General features: G+C 45.9%; 1 protein-coding gene across 8 annotated transcripts in view; it reads left to right on the top strand.

Annotated features, from left to right (window-relative positions):
- The first annotated feature begins 3249 nt into the window (after positions 1–3249).
- Positions 3250–20560, top strand: part of LOC141086293 (tight junction protein 2-like) — an 80403-nt gene continuing 63092 nt past the window's right edge. For 2 of the 8 annotated variants that reach the window (XR_012231573.1, XM_073572242.1), the window contains exon 1: positions 3421–3644. Coding sequence is in view for 4 of the 8 variants with exons in the window: in XM_073572242.1 (XP_073428343.1) it covers positions 3621–3644 (24 nt within the window). In the remaining 4 variants the exon portion in view is untranslated. The other 6 variants (XM_073572244.1, XM_073572246.1, XR_012231570.1 and 3 more) reach the window with 5 other exon arrangements.

The following is a 20560-nucleotide window of genomic DNA, read 5'->3' as shown; positions in this document are numbered from 1 at the left end:
GTGGGCTGTTTCCCCCTTGGCTCTGTGTGAGGTGTGGAGACTCGTGGGCTGTTTCCCTCTTGGCTCTGTGTGAGGTGTGGAGACTCGTGGGCTGTTTCCCTCTTGGCTCTGTGTGAGGTGTGGAGACTCGTGGGCTGTTTCCCTCTTGGCTCTGTGTGAGGTGTGGAGACTCGTGGGCTGTTTCCCTCTTGGCTCTGTGTGAGGTGTGGAGACTCGTGGGCTGTTTCCCCCTTGGCTCTGTGTGAGGTGTGGAGACTCGTGGGCTGTTTCCCCCTTGTCTCTGTGTGAGGTGTGGAGACTCGTGGGCTGTTTCCCTCTTGGCTCTTTGTGAGGTGTGGAGACTCGTGGGCTGTTTCCCCCTTGGCTCTGTGTGAGGTGTGGAGACTCGTGGGCTGTTTCCCCCTTGTCTCTGTGTGAGGTGTGGAGACTCGTGGGCTGTTTCCCTCTTGGCTCTGTGTGAGGTGTGGAGACTCGTGGGCTGTTTCCCCCTTGGCTCTGTGTGAGGTGTGGAGACTCGTGGGCTGTTTCCCCCTTGGCTCTGTGTGAGGTGTGGAGACTTGTGGGCTGTTTCCCCCTTGGCTCTGTGTGAGGTGTGTAGACTTGTGGGCTGTTTCCCTCTTGGCTCTGTGTGAGATGCGGAGACTCGTGGGCTTTTTCCCCCTTGGCTCTGTGTGAGGTGTGGAGACTCGTGGGCTGTTTCCCCCTTGGCTCTGTGTGAGGTGTGGAGACTCGTGGGCTGTTTCCCTCTTGGCTCTGTGTGAGGTGTGGAGACTCGTGGGCTGTTTCCCTCTTGGCTCTGTGTGAGGTGTGGAGACTCGTGGGCTGTTTCCCCCTTGGCTCTGTGTGAGGTGTGGAGACTCGTGGGCTGTTTCCCACTTGGCTCTGTGTGAGGTGTGGAGACTTGTGGGCTGTTTCCCTCTTGGCTCTGTGTGAGGTGTGGAGACTTGTGGGCTGTTTCCCTCTTGGCTCTGTGTGAGGTGTGGAGACTCGTGGGCTGTTTCCCACTTGGCTCTGTGTGAGGTGTGGAGACTTGTGGGCTGTTTCCCTCTTGGCTCTGTGTGAGGTGTGGAGACTCGTGGGCTGTTTCCCTCTTGGCTCTGTGTGAGGTGTGGAGACTCGTGGGCTGTTTCCCCCTTGGCTCTGTGTGAGGTGTGGAGACTCGTGGGCTGTTTCCCCCTTGGCTCTGTGTGAGGTGTGGAGACTTGTGGGCTGTTTCCCCCTTGGCTCTGTGTGAGGTGTGTAGACTTGTGGGCTGTTTCCCTCTTGGCTCTGTGTGAGATGCGGAGACTCGTGGGCTTTTTCCCCCTTGGCTCTGTGTGAGGTGTGGAGACTCGTGGGCTGTTTCCCCCTTGGCTCTGTGTGAGGTGTGGAGACTCGTGGGCTGTTTCCCTCTTGGCTCTGTGTGAGGTGTGGAGACTTGTGGGCTGTTTCCCTCTTGGCTCTGTGTGAGGTGTGGAGACTCGTGGGCTGTTTCCCTCTTGGCTCTGTGTGAGGTGTGGAGACTCGTGGGCTGTTTCCCCCTTGGCTCTGTGTGAGGTGTGGAGACTCGTGGGCTGTTTCCCTCTTGGCTCTGTGTGAGGTGTGGAGACTCGTGGGCTGTTTCCCTCTTGGCTCTGTGTGAGGTGTGGAGACTCGTGGGCTGTTTCCCCCTTGGCTCTGTGTGAGGTGTGGAGACTCGTGGGCTGTTTCCCACTTGGCTCTGTGTGAGGTGTGGAGACTTGTGGGCTGTTTCCCTCTTGGCTCTGTGTGAGGTGTGGAGACTTGTGGGCTGTTTCCCTCTTGGCTCTGTGTGAGGTGTGGAGACTCGTGGGCTGTTTCCCCCTTGGCTCTGTGTGAGGTGTGGAGACTCGTGGGCTGTTTCCCCCTTGGCTCTGTGTGAGGTGTGGAGACTCGTGGGCTGTTTCCCCCTTGGCTCTGTGTGAGGTGTGGAGACTTGTGGGCTGTTTCCCTCTTGGCTCTGTGTGAGGTGTGGAGACTCGTGGGCTGTTTCCCCCTTGGCTCTGTGTGAGGTGTGGAGACTCGTGGGCTGTTTCCCTCTTGGCTCTGTGTGAGGTGTGGAGACTCGTGGGCTGTTTCCCTCTTGGCTCTGTGTGAGGTGTGGAGACTCGTGGGCTGTTTCCCCCTTGGCTCTGTGTGAGGTGTGGAGACTCGTGGGCTGTTTCCCACTTGGCTCTGTGTGAGGTGTGGAGACTTGTGGGCTGTTTCCCTCTTGGCTCTGTGTGAGGTGTGGAGACTTGTGGGCTGTTTCCCTCTTGGCTCTGTGTGAGGTGTGGAGACTCGTGGGCTGTTTCCCACTTGGCTCTGTGTGAGGTGTGGAGACTTGTGGGCTGTTTCCCTCTTGGCTCTGTGTGAGGTGTGGAGACTCGTGGGCTGTTTCCCTCTTGGCTCTGTGTGAGGTGTGGAGACTCGTGGGCTGTTTCCCCCTTGGCTCTGTGTGAGGTGTGGAGACTCGTGGGCTGTTTCCCCCTTGGCTCTGTGTGAGGTGTGGAGACTTGTGGGCTGTTTCCCCCTTGGCTCTGTGTGAGGTGTGTAGACTTGTGGGCTGTTTCCCTCTTGGCTCTGTGTGAGATGCGGAGACTCGTGGGCTTTTTCCCCCTTGGCTCTGTGTGAGGTGTGGAGACTCGTGGGCTGTTTCCCCCTTGGCTCTGTGTGAGGTGTGGAGACTCGTGGGCTGTTTCCCTCTTGGCTCTGTGTGAGGTGTGGAGACTTGTGGGCTGTTTCCCTCTTGGCTCTGTGTGAGGTGTGGAGACTCGTGGGCTGTTTCCCTCTTGGCTCTGTGTGAGGTGTGGAGACTCGTGGGCTGTTTCCCCCTTGGCTCTGTGTGAGGTGTGGAGACTCGTGGGCTGTTTCCCTCTTGGCTCTGTGTGAGGTGTGGAGAATCGTGGGCTGTTTCCCTCTTGGCTCTGTGTGAGGTGTGGAGACTCGTGGGCTGTTTCCCCCTTGGCTCTGTGTGAGGTGTGGAGACTCGTGGGCTGTTTCCCACTTGGCTCTGTGTGAGGTGTGGAGACTTGTGGGCTGTTTCCCTCTTGGCTCTGTGTGAGGTGTGGAGACTTGTGGGCTGTTTCCCTCTTGGCTCTGTGTGAGGTGTGGAGACTCGTGGGCTGTTTCCCCCTTGGCTCTGTGTGAGGTGTGGAGACTCGTGGGCTGTTTCCCCCTTGGCTCTGTGTGAGGTGTGGAGACTCGTGGGCTGTTTCCCCCTTGGCTCTGTGTGAGGTGTGGAGACTTGTGGGCTGTTTCCCTCTTGGCTCTGTGTGAGGTGTGGAGACTTGTGGGCTGTTTCCCTCTTGGCTCTGTAGAGAGCTCACGTCCCTCCTCCTCCCTGCACTTCGCTGACTTCCCTCAGCCTCCCGCGGTTGCTGTCTGGGAGTGAGTGAGGCTGTGACTCAGATCACATTACAGCTGAGGTGAGCACGTCAGACCTGGCTGGGAGCTGGGCAGGGCAGGTGGGCGGAAGCTCCTCAGGAGCACGGGCTGCCTGCCCTCCCCAGGACAGATCAGCGCTGCGCTTCCTCTCCACACCCTTCTGCCGCGGTCTCACTCCTCTTCCCTGTACACAGGTGCTGGACAAGGAGGGAGGAACTGGAATTTCCCGAGCCCCCGCCTGATTCCCTGCTTCTAAAATGGCTGTCAGATCTCAGTACCAGGTAAGGCAGAATGTGGGTCACACCAGTGCTCGCTCTCTACTTGTCCTCCTCCAGCTGTGCGGCCACCTGGGAAGTTCTCTCTCCTCTCCACAGCTGGAGGGCACAGGCTTCTCTGGGCTCATAAGCCTGCACATGAGGTGAGAAGTTCTGCCCAGGACTCCTGGCACTGCCCAGCTGGGGCCTGAACCACCACAAGAGGTTGGTGAATCTGTTAGTTTGTTTGGAAATATTGTTTTCTTTATTTCCTGAAAGTTTGAGGTGTTTTTATAAATAAGCCTGTAGCCTGAATCTGTGGTGAAGCCCCGGCGCCTTTGTAATGGGGTGTGCATGTGCTCTGCTGAGCTTTGTACTGTCTGAGTGTCCATGGGACCTGTTGGGTATGTGCACACAGGCAGCTTCAAGTTGATCCTCCCCCAAAAAACTTTTTTCTTTTTTTAATAAAGCACCTGGTTGGGGGGGATGTTCTTGTCACTTGCTTGAGGTGCAAATTTGATAATCAAGTAAAAAGACAAGACTGCAACTATGCGTCATGAAATAAAAGTATCATGAAAGGAATGTTTTGTCAGGCGGTTTCCTCTAGAAATGACTGTCAGTTTTGACATCTTTGATTAGGGGTAAACAGAGAACCCCCTAATCATCTGTGCATGCGACTTGCAAACAGTGACAGAAAATCCAGCAAAGTGTAAAGCTTTGCGTCTCCTTGCAATCAGCGGTCACATTGTGACACCATAGGATCATTGCATGTAATGTCTCTCTGCAGTCCATGTCACCTTTCCTAAAACTCCGAGTATAACCTTATAGAGCCTGATGCTGCCTCCGTTCTCATCCCACCCAACAGTTTGCTTGGATTATACCTTTCACTTGTATTGTAAATTTGATCTGATGGTATGCACTACAAGTCTCAGCACACCCCAAACAGCCTTTTTCTGTATTGACTCAGAGAGCTGTAAACACACCACACTACACGGCAATAATGTGGTTCTGGGGGTTATATATTGGACATTGTAGCTATATGGAGGTACTGTATAGCGCTTAAGGGAATCTGTTAGTGGGGTAAACCCTCCTAAGCCATCTATAAGGGCATGCAGGTCATGAATAAAATGATACATTGATATCTCAATCCAATGTATTATTCCAGAGAGAAATCCATGTTGTTTTTCATATGCGAAAGAGCTGTTACGATCTATGAGCCGGCCACAGATCTCCCTGAGATTCGGCCTCCAGAACTTAATTTAAATTAAAGGGTGTTACCGGTGTGAGACGTGTAATGACTGACATACTGATTTATTATTATTTATTGTTATAGCGCCATTTATTCCATGGCGCTTTACATGTAAAGAGGGGTATACATAATAAAAACAAGTACAATACTGATCTCAATGCAGAGCTGTGTGTGATTACAACTAACAGTACAGCAGAAATTAACTTTTGTCTCATTATAAACACATCGGCAGTTGTCCTCCCGTACTATTTAAACTTACATAGTGGCTGTCTGTGAAATGCGTGGGGGCAGTAAGGTCAGTATAGCAGACCTGACAGTATTGTGAGATGACAACTGCAAATGTTTGCAATGCAACAAATTTCACTTCTGCTGTACTGTGTTCTGATCTCACGGCAGAGCTGTGTATGATTGAGCGCAAACTGTCAGCCATTACATATTACACTGGTACTGCTTCCTATCATTTAAAATAAGCTCTGGGGGCAGAACTTTAAGGCCTGTTCACATAGCGTTAATGTAGTCCATTCAACGCATAGCGTTAACGGACTGCGTTAACGCAACTCCCTAACGCAATCACGCTATGCGATCGCGCTAGCGCAGACCACGTCTGAGGGTCCGTCACAGAATGACGGCACATTGCTAACGCATGCCGATTATGACATGCGTTAGTGATGCGCTACCTTCTGGCCGTCTGTGGGTGCCTTAATGCATCCGTTACATAATGATAATGCCGCTATGTAACGGATGCGTTAAACTCCCCCCCCCCCCCCCCCCCCCAATGCAATGTGTACCGAGCCTTAGTAAGATCTATGGGCCGGACATAAAGCTAAGAAAAACATGGATTTTCCTGGACTAAGGCTTGTTTCAGACTAGTGTACTGAGGCGCAGGGCTGCCGCTAAGCCCCGCCCCTGGCCGCGCCTCCTCCGGTCATCTCCTCCTCTGATCGCATGACCCTGCATGCGATCAGCGTACCCTATAGTTAGCATTGGGTACGCTGGCCATGCGTTGGCATGATTTTGCCGGCGCTTGCACCGAGCGCACAAAAAACGCACTCTGTTGCAGATATCAAGGCATCATTTTATTCAACTTTCTACAACCTACAAGCTAATATAACCGCTTAGTAGGGTTGAGCCTACTGACAGATTCCATTTAAAAAAAAAAAAAAAAATCTGCTAGTGCTTTGTGCCATGCCTGATCCTAAGGATATGTGCACACAACATCTTTGCAAGCAGAAGACTCTTTAGGAAAACTCAATGTTTTTTTCTTTCTTTTCTTGTATCTGTTAAATAACAAACCAGCTGAAGAATGCTTCTCACTTCTTTTAACTGCTTTGCATCTTTACAAACATGAAGCAGTAATGGATTGTAAGACTGAGAACAGCAAGTCGCTTTTACATTGCAGTGCTTTTGTTAATTTTTTTTTCTTTTTTGTTTATTTAGTACTTTTTTTTTTTTTTTTTTTAGGTGTTATTGAGCATACTTGCCAGAAACCCGTTGTGTGCACATAACATAGTCACTGGGGTTCCTCTGACACCATTGATGTCCATCATGAAGGGTGTCTCACACTTCCATTATTGCAGGCGTAGAGAGCTAAAATGGAATATGAACTCGCCATCATTATCTTATTGTCCCTTGGGAGAGAGATCTGATTCTTTGTTCGCTTGGTAGCAGCTGTTAATAGAACTAACACTTTGTTGTAGTATGACATATTGTGGAAAATGCAACAGCTATTTTACAAGAGAACCCATGAGGGAAACTTCTGTAAAGTCCCATGTAAATAATGGGTGCCATATTCAGGGTTATTTGTGACACGTGCGTTTGACAGTAATCCGTTCTGGCTACACAGTGTTTGATTGACAGCCATCTCCTGTGTATGTTCCTCTGAGAGCAGTGGCTGGGTTTCTATGGGAAATGTTGGTTTCTTCTCAATTTTGCATTTTTACCCTGACTCCATGTCACCATGTAACTCTAGGATGAACTTGCAAATGTTATCGCTTGTTATCATCTTAAAAATTATGCCTTTTCAGGGCTTCTGCTGTAGCATCACTAGATCATGAGGTTGACGAGGATTAAACGGCACCAGACTTTCATACGTCTCTTCCCCAGGGCTGTGGAGTCGGTGCTCATATTGGTGGAGTCCGAGTCGGTGCTCATATTGGTGGAGTCGGTATAAAATGGACCGACTCCTAAAATATATAATAAATTGGGTACAGTAGTTCAATGCAGAATGTGCAGAATATTTTTTCATAGGAATTTGGGAAAGTTATGAAATGTCCTATAAATGGCTGTTCTATTCCTGATCTAAGGCTACATTCACACAAGAACAGGTTCATACTATTGTAACGGACAATGCTTATAACATAAGTACAATTACACTGATGAGAGTAATGAACAACAGCTAGAAGAAAATTTAGGATTCAGTATGTTTGAGATGGAAGGCCACAGTGCTGTTCATATATCTGTTTGTTCCTCAGTTACTACAACAGACGAACAGCAAAATTATACTTTAGAAATAGATGGTCTTGTTGAAGCTGCTTCAAAACACTTTCATATTCATCACATGCGCTGTGTTGTGCACACGCTGCAGCTGGCAATAAGAGAGGCCCGTTGCACGTATCACTGTCCCAGCGATCCCACCAACGATCCGACGTGGATGGGATCGCTGGGACATCATTAGCTGATCGCTGGTGAGCTGTCACATAGCCCCTCCAGCGATCAGGACCAGCGAGCAAGCTGGTTTCCAATGTAAACAGCGGGTATCTAAGAGCCGCGCGGCTCTTAGTTACCCGCTGTTTAACTTGGAAACCAGCGTCGCTGGTCTCCAGCTGCCACATGCAGCGATGTGTCCTGGCCAGCAGGAGACCAACGATCAAAAAACGGCCCAGGACGTTCGAGCGCGATCAGCGATACCCGGCAGGGGGGCCGGTCGCTGATTCATGTCTCACACAGCGATTTCGCTGGCGAGATTGCTGTGGCGTCACAAAATCAGCGATCTCGCTGGCGATATTGCTGTGTGTGATGGGGCCTATAGTCTGCAAGAGGGACATGCTGGAAATCTGATTGGAAAAGTGAGGAAATTGGTTATTGCCGCCAGAACCCCTAAAATTGATTCCATCTTGAAGAGACGTGCTGGGAAAGAGGCAATTGTCGATCAAGCCACTCGGTGGGGCAGCACTTATTTAATGATTGAGCGATTGCTTGAACTAAAACCGTTTCTTATAGATATGACGAACCCTCAGGTAACCCTAAATGAAGGTCAATGGACACAGGTAGCTGAATTGAATTTACAGTGACTAAAAAACTACAAGCTGAGGATTTAACTCCTGGCATTTTCATAAGGGAGTGGAAGAACTTGCTATTTTACCTGTCCCAAAGAGGAGGTTTAATCGCATATGGCATTTCTGCTTCAATGAAATGGAGAGAGACACAGTTATTGGAAAATAAAATTTTTCTGACCACTGTTTATGTGGACCCAAGTCGTCATATACTGCTTGATGATCAACAGCTTACTAAAGGAAAACAAGCTCTGACTGAGGTAGCAGTTAGGATGAGTGGCCTACAGGAGGCCTGCCAGGCGCAAGAGGACTTGGGTCCTGACAGTGCTACTGCTGCCATATCTTCATCCTCATCAGATGAGGCGTTTGACTTTGACAAGTATTTGGATGACCTGGAGCATGCAAACCGTTGCCGCAAGGAAAAAGATTTCACTCCGTTACCTATAGCAAGCAGATTGACCATATTTCAGCAAAATGTTTCACTTGCTCTCAAAGAAATAGAAAAATTCAACCGTTCATCAAAACTGACAGTGCATGAGGCAATTAATGTATACCTGGAAATTGTTAGAGATGTTGCCCATGTGGTTACAGCTTTGCCTCCAACCCAAGTTAGTGTAGAGAGGTTGTTCTCTAGCCTTAAAATTATTAGGTCAGATTTGAGGTCATCTATGAAGAAGGATCTGATGGAGGCAATTCTATTTCTTAGAACAAATTCATAGACTGCACGAATGATATTTAGTATGTTTTTGTTGAAAACTGTTTTTTGCCATTACATAGTTTATTACATAGTGTTATATATACATACAATATATATGTAATCGATATTACATAGAGTATTACATACTTACAATTTATTACAGTTTTTTGTGTTCTAAAGTTGTATTCCAATAAATAGATATTATGTTCTATCTAAATATCTTGATTATTGGATCATAGAAATGATTCAATGTCTGATGTTCACATTATACTACAATACATTTTTCACTTAAATATAAGCAATATATGTTGGAGTCGGTGTAAGGGAAATGTCGGAGTCGCAGGTTTAGCTTACCCTGCTCTTCCCCATGAAGACCCTTAAGGGTATACGGTATTCACATGTGGTCACACCATGTTGGAATCCTGACGTGTGGTTACATCAAATTTGTTAATGGATAACTAAATAAAATATGCCATGCTAACTAAAGAAAAATAAAACAAATAGTTAACAAGACTTCACTGATACTTTTAGTGATTCCTTTAAGTCCTCAAGTACGTGGCATGAAGGTGAATGACAAGTGGAATTTCATGTACGCAATGCTTTTTAGGAGAGAAAAGCTCTTTACATGTGATCCCGGATGGAGCAAGCCACAATAGTTGCTTATGAAATTGAAGGCTTGCTGGGACGGATAAAATTTGTCATATTAAAGGGAACCCGTCACCATGAAAATGCAGTACGCAGACTTAGTGTTCTAAAGCAGAGGAGATGAGTGGATTGATAGTTTTGTGAGAAAAGTTTCAAAATAACGTGTTTAAGGCTATGTGCCCACGTAGCGTTTTTTTCCGGACACTAAAAACTGGACTCCTTCCCAGAAATCGCGCGTTTTTTTTCCGCGCGATTTCACCGCGATTATGTTCGCGATTTTGCCACGATTTTCCCGTGCGATATTCAAGCACTTTCCAAGCGATTTGAAGCATCGCTTGGAATGTGATTGACAGGTTGGTCACACTCGTCAACCATAGTGTTTGTCAAGTGTGAGCAGCTTTTTACTATTGAGGCCGCCTATGCGGCATCAATAGTAAAAGATAGAATGTTAAAATGCTAAAAAAAATAAAATCGGGGTATATTTACCTTCCGGCGTCACGCGCTGCATTCCCGGCCTCAGCGTTCCCAGTAATGCCTTGCGAGACCTGTGATAACGTTGGTCTCGCGTTGCTATAGTGATCTCGCGAGACCACGTCATCACAGGACCTTGCCGCAAGGCATTACTGGGAATGCTGAGGCCGGGAATGCAGCGCGTGACGTCGGAAGGTAAATATACCCCGATTTTTTTTTTTTTTTTTTTTTTTTTTTTTTTTAATTTATTTTTTTTTATTCTTTTTTACAGGGGTATGGTACCCAGGGCCTGGAGGACAGTCTCCTCTCCTCCACACCGTGGGTACCAACCGCACATGAGACGCTTAACTTCGCACATGGTGGGCATAGCCACATGCGGGAAATAAGCGATTCTCATGCATTCCTATGGGTGCGGAATCGCGGCAATTCTTTGCGATTCCGCACGAAAGAATGACCATGCTGCGATTTTTTTCCGCGATGCGATTCCGCCGTGGAAAAAAGCGCAGCATTAGCACAGCATGTGCGGAATGCCATAGGAATGCATGGGGGGCGTTCTGTACACAATTTTTAAACGTTTTCGCGCTGAAAATCGCGGCAGAAACGCTTAAAAATCGCTACGTGGGCACACAGCCTTAATCATTTAAATCTGTGTTCTTTCTGGGACTTTCATGACCATCCATTGGACTAATCAGTAACTGACAGCCTTGTACAGTGGGGGGGGGGAGTATTTAGTCAGCCACCAATTGTGCAAGTTCTCCCACTTAATAAGATGAGAGAGGCCTGTAATTGACATCATAGGTAGACCACAACTATGAGAGTCAAAATGAGAAAACTAATCCAGAAAATCACCTTGTCTGATTTGGCAAGATTTACTTGTCAAATTATGGTGGAAAATAAGTATTTGGTCATTAACAAAAGTTCATCTCAATATTTTGTTACATATCTTTTTTTGGCCATGACAGCAGTCAGATGTTTTCTGTAAGTCGTCACAAGGTTGGCACACACTGTTGGTGGTATGTTGTCACATTCCTCCATGCAGATCTCTAGAGCAGTGATGTTTTGGACCTGTTGTTTGCACTCAAAATCTCACGATACGTGACCCCATTCATTCTTTGAGTTACAATACCATTACTTCATAAGAGAAGTAAACGTATTGTAACGTAAGTTACCATGGAATGACCCAGCTGCGTCCAAAACACTGACAGTGGAAACATATCCTTATAAATGAGAGAAAACCTTCCAGAAGATGTTCCCCTGTGATGTTTCTGAACCAGACAATTTTTCTTGTTTTCAGGGTAAGGCTACAGTCACATGATCCTATTTGCTCAGTATTTACATTAGTATTTGTAAGCCAAAACCAGGTGAGGAACAATCGGAGGAAAAGTATAATAAAAATACCTTTTCTACCCACTCTTGGTTTTGGCTTTCAAATACTGATGTGAAATACTGACAGTGTGACCGTAGCCTAAATCCATATTTGGCTCCACAGATGCTGAATATGGCTTTCTAAGGGTCTGGGTAGAACCTACACAGCGTGTGTGCTCCTGGCTGAGTCCCGTGCCCTGTATGTCAGTGCATCACACAGTGCTTGAGCACTGGGGGCTGAAAACTATAATCTTGCACTGCTGCGGCCTTTCCATTATTGCCATGCACAATTGCTTAATCTTGCAAGGAAATGTAAGTTTCTCCTGCAAGACTTTGCGTCTGAATTTTTCAGGTGAATTTCTGTTTCCTTTCAAGATAAAGTGCAGGGAAACAATGCAAAGACCGCAGTGTCAGTTTTCAACCACAGCGTGATCACAGCCATATGCCATGTTAACACTCTCATGTGTAAGAGGAAGAAGAAACCAAAGGGGGTTACCTCCCCTGCTCCATGTCCGGAACCCCCTACCCGGACAGCAGGGTTGCCGGGCGGAAGACTTTCTGGCCTGGACCGACTGCACCATGTGACTGTAAGGGTCAGTGAGGGAAGAGAAGGGCCAGTGGACCAGAAGCTGTGCAGACTGAGGGCGCAAAAGCAGAGCATGCCAGACAGAGAGCAGGCTGCAGCACCGCACTCTTAGAGAGAGAGAACTCCCCATCAGAGGACTGGGACTGTAGGACAAAACATGGAGAACGCTGTATGTGAGTACGTGGACTCGGTAGCCTCCGTGACCAGAGGAGACCTCCCCCCTGACAGTGCAGAGACAGTGACCCGAGCGCACATTCCCGGTGACCACAGTGGCAGGCCTGAGCCCCTGAGTGTGGCATAGAGCCTTCCCAGTGAGCGCAATATCATTCTTGTGGAAAGACAGCCGGGTTATCATAGAGACTCAGAGCAGGGGAGACTCGGTTCCGCAGCGTCTCCCTGCTCCTTGCTTTAACTCCTGAGGTTCCAGCTTCGTCCATAGGAGAGACTGCAAGCGCCGCTGTTGTTGGTGCCAACGTGGGAGAAAGAGACCCTTCAGTCAAGCTTTCCCCGGACTGATAAGTTATGAGAATCCCAGTTTTAACGCTGCATAACTGTTTAAAAGCTTTCTTTAGTCTATTTTGCTGTTTACTTTGTCACATTTAACCCCCCATTGCTTTGTGGAGAGTAAAGTCCCTGTAAATAAACTTTAAATTCTTGCTCTGTCTCGGATCTGTGGCGACATCCTCAGCACTTGCAGCATGTTACACATGCATCATGGTCTGCGCACAGATCACGATGCACGGACCGGAAATGGGTGTCTTTACCTAAACTTGACAGCCTCCTGTGTCTCAGGAAGTCAAGTTGGGATCAGGAGACTCGCGTACAGTCCATGCATTGCCGCACGTGATCAGACCATGACATACTGGATGTCTGAATGCTGCCTAAGGGTATAGTGTACACTGGTCATGACCACACTGCGCCAGTTTTAAAATGTGCATCACATGCTGCAGATTACTATTCCACACAGATGCAAACTGGACTGGGTTTTAGTGCTTGTGCATATGGAATCAGTCCCATAGGCTGCTCATACCCCTGCTAGAGAAAGATTTGTGATGTCTTTAATGCTTCCACTCTTCACGGATTTGACAAGTGGGGGTCGCCTCACCCCAACCTGCCCAGCTCCGTGAACTTTGTTGGAATTGAACTGAGAATGGAATGAAGATGCCAGAAGTCGCATTTTTTTTGCACAAACTTGCGTTGGCGTAAAAATTTGAATTGTCCCCTTAGTTTGATAACAATGCTGCAAAATCACACTGTACTTTCTTTTTTTTCTGCTGTATACCTTTAGTGTGACATAGCGTGGTCAACTATGCTATACACAATGAACTGTTTTACAGCTACTTTCAGGTAAATGGAGCACTGTTTATGTGTTTGGTGTACACAGGAGAGATATTTGGACTGGTGGTCTACTTGGCTTGCACTTCTGCATTTTAACATTAGACAAGACCTCTGTTGCATGTGCAATCCAACGTCTGCGCCACTGAGCGTACAGTGCCTTGCAAAAGTATTCGGCTCCCTGGAACTTTTCAACCTTTTCCCACATATCATGCTTCAAACATAAAGATTACAAGTGTAAATTTTTGGTGAAGAATCAACAACAAGTGGGACATAATTGTCAAGTTGAGCGAAATTTATTGGTTATTTTTTAATTTTTGAATACAAACGCATGGGCCATGCACACAGCGAACAAGTTGGTAGGACAGTGTTCACACGACGAAGAGACTGAAACACAGGGAAACACAGTATAACAAACTTGTAAAAATACTCTGTTGTAAAAAAATCTATATATAACAGTAAACAGCAAGTGCTATTAAAAAATAACAAAACAGGGTATTTATTTGATACGTTTTTGCAAAAAATGAATACTAAGCCGATATACCAAACGTCAAGGTATACCCATCAGAACAGTCCCTAACCGATGTATTTAAAATTAAAACCTGACCATGTGAATAGTACCTATGAGCAGGATTCAGAAAGGTAATGTCCAATGTGGACACACTGTGTAAGACGGCTTTATATGTGCATAGCCCACAAGGGAGGGGTGGAGACCTCCCAAAACTTGCCAAAGCAAGAAACCAATTGAATACAAACGCATGGGCCATGCACACAGCGAACAAGTCGATAGGACAGTGTTCACACTGTTTACTGTTATATATATTTTTTTTTACAACAGAGTATTTTTACACGTTTGTTATACTGTGTTTCCCTGTGTTTCAGTTTTTTGTTTTAAATTTTTGTGGAAATTCAAAAATTGAAAAGTGGGGCGTGCAATATTATTCGGCCCCTTTAACTTAATACTTTGTTGCACCACCTTTTGCTGCGATTACATCTGCAAGTCACTTGGGGTATGTCTCTATCAGTTTTGTACATCGAGAGACTGAAATTCTTGCTCGTTTTTCCTTGGCAAACAGCTCGAGCTCAGTGAAGTTTGATGGAGATCATTTGTGAACTGCAGTTTTCAGCTCTTTCCACAGATTCTCGATTGGATTCAGGTCTGGACTTTGACTTGGCCATTCTAACACCTGGATATGTTTATTTGTGAACCATTCCATTGTAGATTTTGCTTTATGGTTGGGATCATTGTCTTGTTGGAAGACAAATCTCTGTCCCAGTCTCAGGTTTTTTGCAGACTCAAACAGGTTTTCTTGTAGAATGGTCCTGCATTTGGCTTCATCCATCTCCCCATCAATTTTAACCATCTTTCCAGGCCCAAACCATTATGCTGCCACCACCATGTTTGACAGTGGTGTTGGTATGTTCAGGGTGATGAGCTGTGTTGCCTTTACGCCAAACATATCGTTTGGCATTGTTGCCAAAAAGTTAGATTTTTGTTTTCATCTGACCAGAGCACCTTCTTCCACGTTTGGTGTGTCTCCCAGGTGGCTTGTTGCAAACTTTAACGACACTTTATGGATATCTTTCAGAAATGTCTTTCTTCTTGCCGCTCTTCCATAAAGGCCAGATTTGTGCAGAGTACGACTGATTGTTGTCCTATGGACAGACTGTCCCACCTCAGCTGTAGCTCTTTGCAGCTCATCCAGAGTGATCATGGGCTTCTTGGCTGCATCTCTGATCAGTCTTCTCCTTGTTTGAGATGAAAGTTTAGAGGGACGGCCAGGTCTTGGTAGATTTGCAGTGGTATGATACTCCTTCCACTTCAATATGATTGCTTGCACAGTGCTCCTTGGAATGTTTAAAGTTTTGGAAATCATTTTGTATCCAAATCCAGCTTTAAAATTCTCCACAACAGTATTACGGACCTTCCTGTTGTGTTCCTTGGTCTTCATGATGCTTTCTGTGCTTCAAACAGAACCCTGACACAGAGCAGGTGCATTTATACGGAGACTTGATTACACACAGGTGGATTATATTTATCATTATTAGTCATTTAGGACAACATTGGATCATTCAGAGATCCACAATAAACTTCTGGAGTGAGTTTGCTGCACTGAAAGTAAAGGAGCCAAATAATATTACACGCCCCACTTTTCCGATTTTGCATTTCCACAAAAATTTAAAATGACCAATAAATTTCACTCAACTTCACAATTGTGTCCCACTTGTTGATTCTTCACCAAAAATTAACATTTGGTGTCTTTATGTTTGAAGCATGATATGTGGAAAAAGGTTGAAAAGTTCCAGGGGGGCGAATACTTTCGCACTGACCCAGTAATCTGTGTATATGTATGTATATAAAATATGTTCTTAGACAACCACGTTGAGCCTGTTTCACAGGAATATAGTACACCTGCATCTTTAGTGTCTAATTTATGTTTGCAACACCCTGACACCTTGTCACTCTATAGAATAGAACTTCACTCTTTGAACCCTGTATTACATTTGTGTGAAACCAGCTCATGGCGTCAGGCACACAACTGTATTCTAAGAAGCCATAATATGGAGCCCATAAAGGTGTAAGGTGCTCTTGTAACTCTGATTTCATACGTGGAAATAGACGATATGTTTCTTTTTACGTTTGAAAATTGCAATATTCTAATATTTTGCTGGTGTCCATTTACATATGGAGAGTATTTTCAATCAAACTCTGCAGAGAAAAGCTGCAGCAGAATCCCCCAGCAATTGTTCCTAGTCGGTGTTAAAAACTTTAAATCTGTAACAGCACTGCATACATCAGTGTGGAAATGCGTTAAACTAGTACATCACACTAGGAATTTTTCTGCAAGCTGATGGGATAGACTGATGTCAGAGCATGAGAACTGTGCCTGCACCATTGCTTAGGCCAGGTTCATACTGAGTTAAAGCAGTCCGTTCAACGCATAGCGTTGACGGACTGCGTGATCGCGTTATGCTATTCTGCTAGCGCAGATGCTTCATCTGCACTAGCGGTGACGGACCCTCGGACGCTGCAGACCGCGTCCAAGTATCCGTCACAGAATGACGGCACATCGCTAGCGCATGCCGATTATGGCATGCTTTATCGATGCGCACGGTAATGCGGGTTAATGGAAGCATTAACGGAATGCGTTACATCGCGTTATAACGCAATCCGTTAAACGGACTTCCTGAACTCCGTATGAACCTGGCCTTACAGTTGCCAGCTGTATTCTACTATTGACACTGTTTTATTGGTTAGGATCAGAGGATTCTGGTTACACCTGTTTATCTCCTACCTGCCACAATCAGTGCTCAGTGTAGCATCTAAGTAAAGTGAACCGGTCATCTGATTCATGCCACCCAAACCGCGGGCTGCATGTATCAAACATTGACTGTTATTGCAGCCCTGCATATATAGTATTACTCTGAAAATCAGCTGGGGTCTATGCGACTTGGATGATTGGTCCAAGGCAGTTCCTTTGCTTCTTCATGACCCATTTCCCTTGACTAAAAGGATTTTTCCTATACAGGCACATAGTAAGAAGTGTGTCTAGGACACCGGGCAGTGAGAAGTTGCCAGTGACCTACCTTCGAATAGTAATCAGAATCATAGTCCTAGTCAAGGCCTCAAAGCATACTTTCTTTAAAACACTGCTGCTTCTCCGAGTAAAACATAATGGGCTGCAGTGACGAAGCCAATGTCTCACTTGTGCTGTCTGTGGTATGGGCAGCATGAATCAGACGACTAGTTCATTTTTATTGGGCGAGGGACCTCCTTCTGTCATCCCATTAGCCTATGTACCCACGATCAGGAAATAGCAGCGCTGAGGACTCACCGTATTTTCGCTGCGCCCAAAACGGTGCATTCTAATCATGCAATTACATCCGCATGTGTTCATTGAACCATGTGGATTTACCGCATTTAGTGAATGGTTCAGGGGGAAGCTACGCAGCAGAGACGAGTGTCTCCTGCAGATTGACCTGCTGTGGCTCTTAAACTCGCTCCACAGGTGAGTTTACATAACGTTAAATAGAAGCACAGTGGGCATGGGATTTCTATTCATTTCTATAAATCCCATCCACTGTGCTTGTATCGTAGAACGTAACGTTTTGGAAGCAGCGCAGGTCAGCTGTGTCAAAAACCATGCTATTCCTGATCATGGGCACGTACCCTAAGTGATCCCAAAATGTAATTTCAGGATATCCATGGGTTGCCATTACATCCAGGGGCCACCATGTCTTCAATCTGTAAGTATCATAAATCTGTGCCTATGAGAAGGATAAAAAATGTTGTGGGTCTTGGAATGAGGGGAAATTAAAACAAAGCCCCCCTCATGGCTGTGTTGGTGTAAACAAAAAGTTATATCTTTTTTTAATTTGTGGCTGAAAGAATGAAAAAAGAAAAAAAAAAAAACCTGTTTCATTAGGACAGCCATTGTAGGCAGTGTACTTGCGTGAATGGAATAAGGTCACCTGTCACTAAATTATCCTGTGACTGTTGAGGCAGCATGAATATGCTGACAGGCTTTCTTTCAAAGATGGTCATCTTAGTTCCCCAGAAGTGAGGAGTATTATTAATTAAGTTGTCTGTAGAAATCTGCCACAAAAACATCTGACTGGTTCATCTCCTGTCACCACAGCTGCTTTCTTTGAAAACATAAGGCATGGGAGTTTTACTGCGTAAGAGGGAACGCATCCCAGGAATTTGGAAATGAAGTAGCATTTTACATTACCCTAGAGATTTGTTGTTTTTTTTTTTTTAATTTTCCCATCTCTGCAATGAAGACTTAGCTTCCCTTTTTTGTTGTTACTAAACTCTTTCCAGAACCTTTTTTGATATCCACAAAAAGCTTTATATAGAAATGAATAGTATTGGTGTGTGTGTGTGTGTGTGTGTGTGTATATGTGTGTGTGTGTGTGCATATATATATATATTATCTACCGTCAAGCATTGCATATATGAGATTTGCATAGTTGTGGTCACGTGTTGACTAGATGCGTTCAACTTTTCTCAAAAATAAATTGAGAGAAATTTGTAGCCGACACATGGCCACAAGCCTGCAGATCAATTACATGCTGTCATGTGACCAACCTCTTGCTCTAGCAATACCAGGTAATCGTGATAACATATGTACATGCTATCATGATTGAGCAGTCTGCACTCAGACCGACTGCAGATTGTTTTGCCCTCTAAGGACAAGAAACTTGCAGAATAAAAAGGTGGAACCTCTCCAATGCATCAGTGGTATCATGTCCTTGGAGAGGGAACCTATATCCTGTACTACCAGTAAAAGCTATTTCAACAGGTCAGTCGCACCGACTCACTCAAGCCCGTTTGTCCTGGCTGGCTTTCTCTAGGCGAACAGTGTGGGGCTTGGGTTTCGCATCTTGGGAGTTCCTGCTGCAGGTTCAGAATAGGAATGGTGGGAGGGAAGGGTGGTGGCATAAGTGCTTCAGTGAGGCCGGCCATCCCATATCAGAGAGCACTGAACAATGTAATCATCATACCACACAGGTGCACGAGGCACTCGGGTGCAGATTGATGACATCAGGAACACACCCGGAAGTCCTACAAGAAATTTTCAGGGGCCCTGGACAGAGGCAGCATGGAGTGGTGACTGTTCAAAGGGTTCTGGATTTCTCCTTCCAAAGGCGGTACTGTGCCTAGCTGCATTGAGTGACTTGGTGTGTTGTTGCTTCACCATGGCAGTATTTTTGTCCTCTGTTATTCACATCAGTATGGTTGGTGCCACATCTTCAGAAGAGACTATTTAGATTAGCTGAATCCTCTACCACATCTGGTAATTTGTGGCTTCTTGAGATGTGCAAGTGATAACCATTCTAGTTATCTGTATTATGCTGTTTTATATGACTGACATAGTGTGTCCCTAAAACAAAGCATGAAGTGTGTGCACTTTGTAAAGCAAAGTTACCAAACACGTAGGATAAGAATATATCATCCGTTGTGAAATCACATCCATCAAAGCCAAGGTTAAAAACTCCCTTAAAACTCTTAATTTGCCCTTAAGGTCCCGTTACATTTAGCGATGCACCAGCGATCCCGACAACGATACGATCCGGTTAAGATCGCTGGTGCATCTCTAAATGGTCGCTAGTGAGCTGCCAAACAGGCAGATCTCACCAGCGATGCAGCGGCGGTCGTTACTTACCTGTCAGACGGCAGCTCTGGTGACTACTTCCTCCCGTGTCCATGGAGTCGCTCGTCGGTGCCAGCAGGAAGCCGATGACGAAAAATGGACCAGGACGATCTCGCGTGATCAACGATAGCCAGCAGAGGTGCCGGTCGGAGGTAAGTGTCACATGTAGCGATATCGCTACCGATATCGCTGTTGCATCACAAAATCGGTGACTCTTCAGCGATATCGCTATGTGTAAAAGGCCCTTAAGGAATTTCAGAGGGATGGGGAGGTGGGAGTACAGTCAAGCTGACTTCCTAGGGTCAGAAGATTTTGTTGACTACTTTGAGGGTGAATATGTCTGGCTCTTCTTTGTACTTTTCAGATGACGAACGTGCAGGCCGTCCTTGCTTTCCAGTTGAAGAAACTGAAAAGCTAATCAAAGCCATTAGGACCACTATGAATATCGAGGAACAAACTTTTCCTAGGTCCATTCTGGAAATTGCATTTGGAAGATTATATCATCTCAAACGTACAAACTTTTCAAGTTCATGAAAATGTTGTATATCTCGATAAGATGGCAATGGAAGAACCCAGAGAGAAATGAGTTTTGCCCGTTGGCAGTAAGTGTAAATACACCTTTTGCGGAACAGACTTCAGCTACCTGGAACAGACTTCCAAAAATTGTCGCTAACTTAAGCAAAGCCTCTTAAGTCATTGCTACCATTCAATGACACACAGGTTCTTATAGCCTTTGATTTGGCCTCCTAAAGAGAACCAGGGAACCCACAACCGGTACCTTTAAGTTAAAACCATACAGCAGCTTGTACTGCATTGTAAGGGAGGGACAGGACTGTAGTCGTGAGCTGAGATACTGTAACATGGATGTCCAGTCCTTCCCCTACAGAAAACTGTATCCTTCTCTTTAGCATACCTGCATCTCCACATCCAGACTCCCCTGGGCACTTCCCAGGAGACGATGGTCCCTCCTTCAGGCAACCCCCAGTAACGGAGACACAGTCCAGGTTAACTTGAACACTCTCTTTACGTCTTCCAGCACATTGCTCCCGTGCCTATGCCGATGCTTTGTGTATGTGAAATAAAGTGATTTGATTCACATGTACGGTGAGTGCCATCCTATTTTTTTCTTTCTCTTCACAATGAACATCAATATACATCACTTTAT

This window comes from Dendrobates tinctorius, unplaced genomic scaffold (genome assembly GCF_039654945.1).
Source record: "Dendrobates tinctorius isolate UK_male_01 unplaced genomic scaffold, ASM3965494v1 ptg000031l, whole genome shotgun sequence".
Lineage (NCBI taxonomy): Eukaryota > Metazoa > Chordata > Amphibia > Anura > Dendrobatidae > Dendrobates > Dendrobates tinctorius.
Note: the sequence above shows the minus strand (reverse complement) of the source record. Positions and strands in the feature narration are given on the sequence as shown.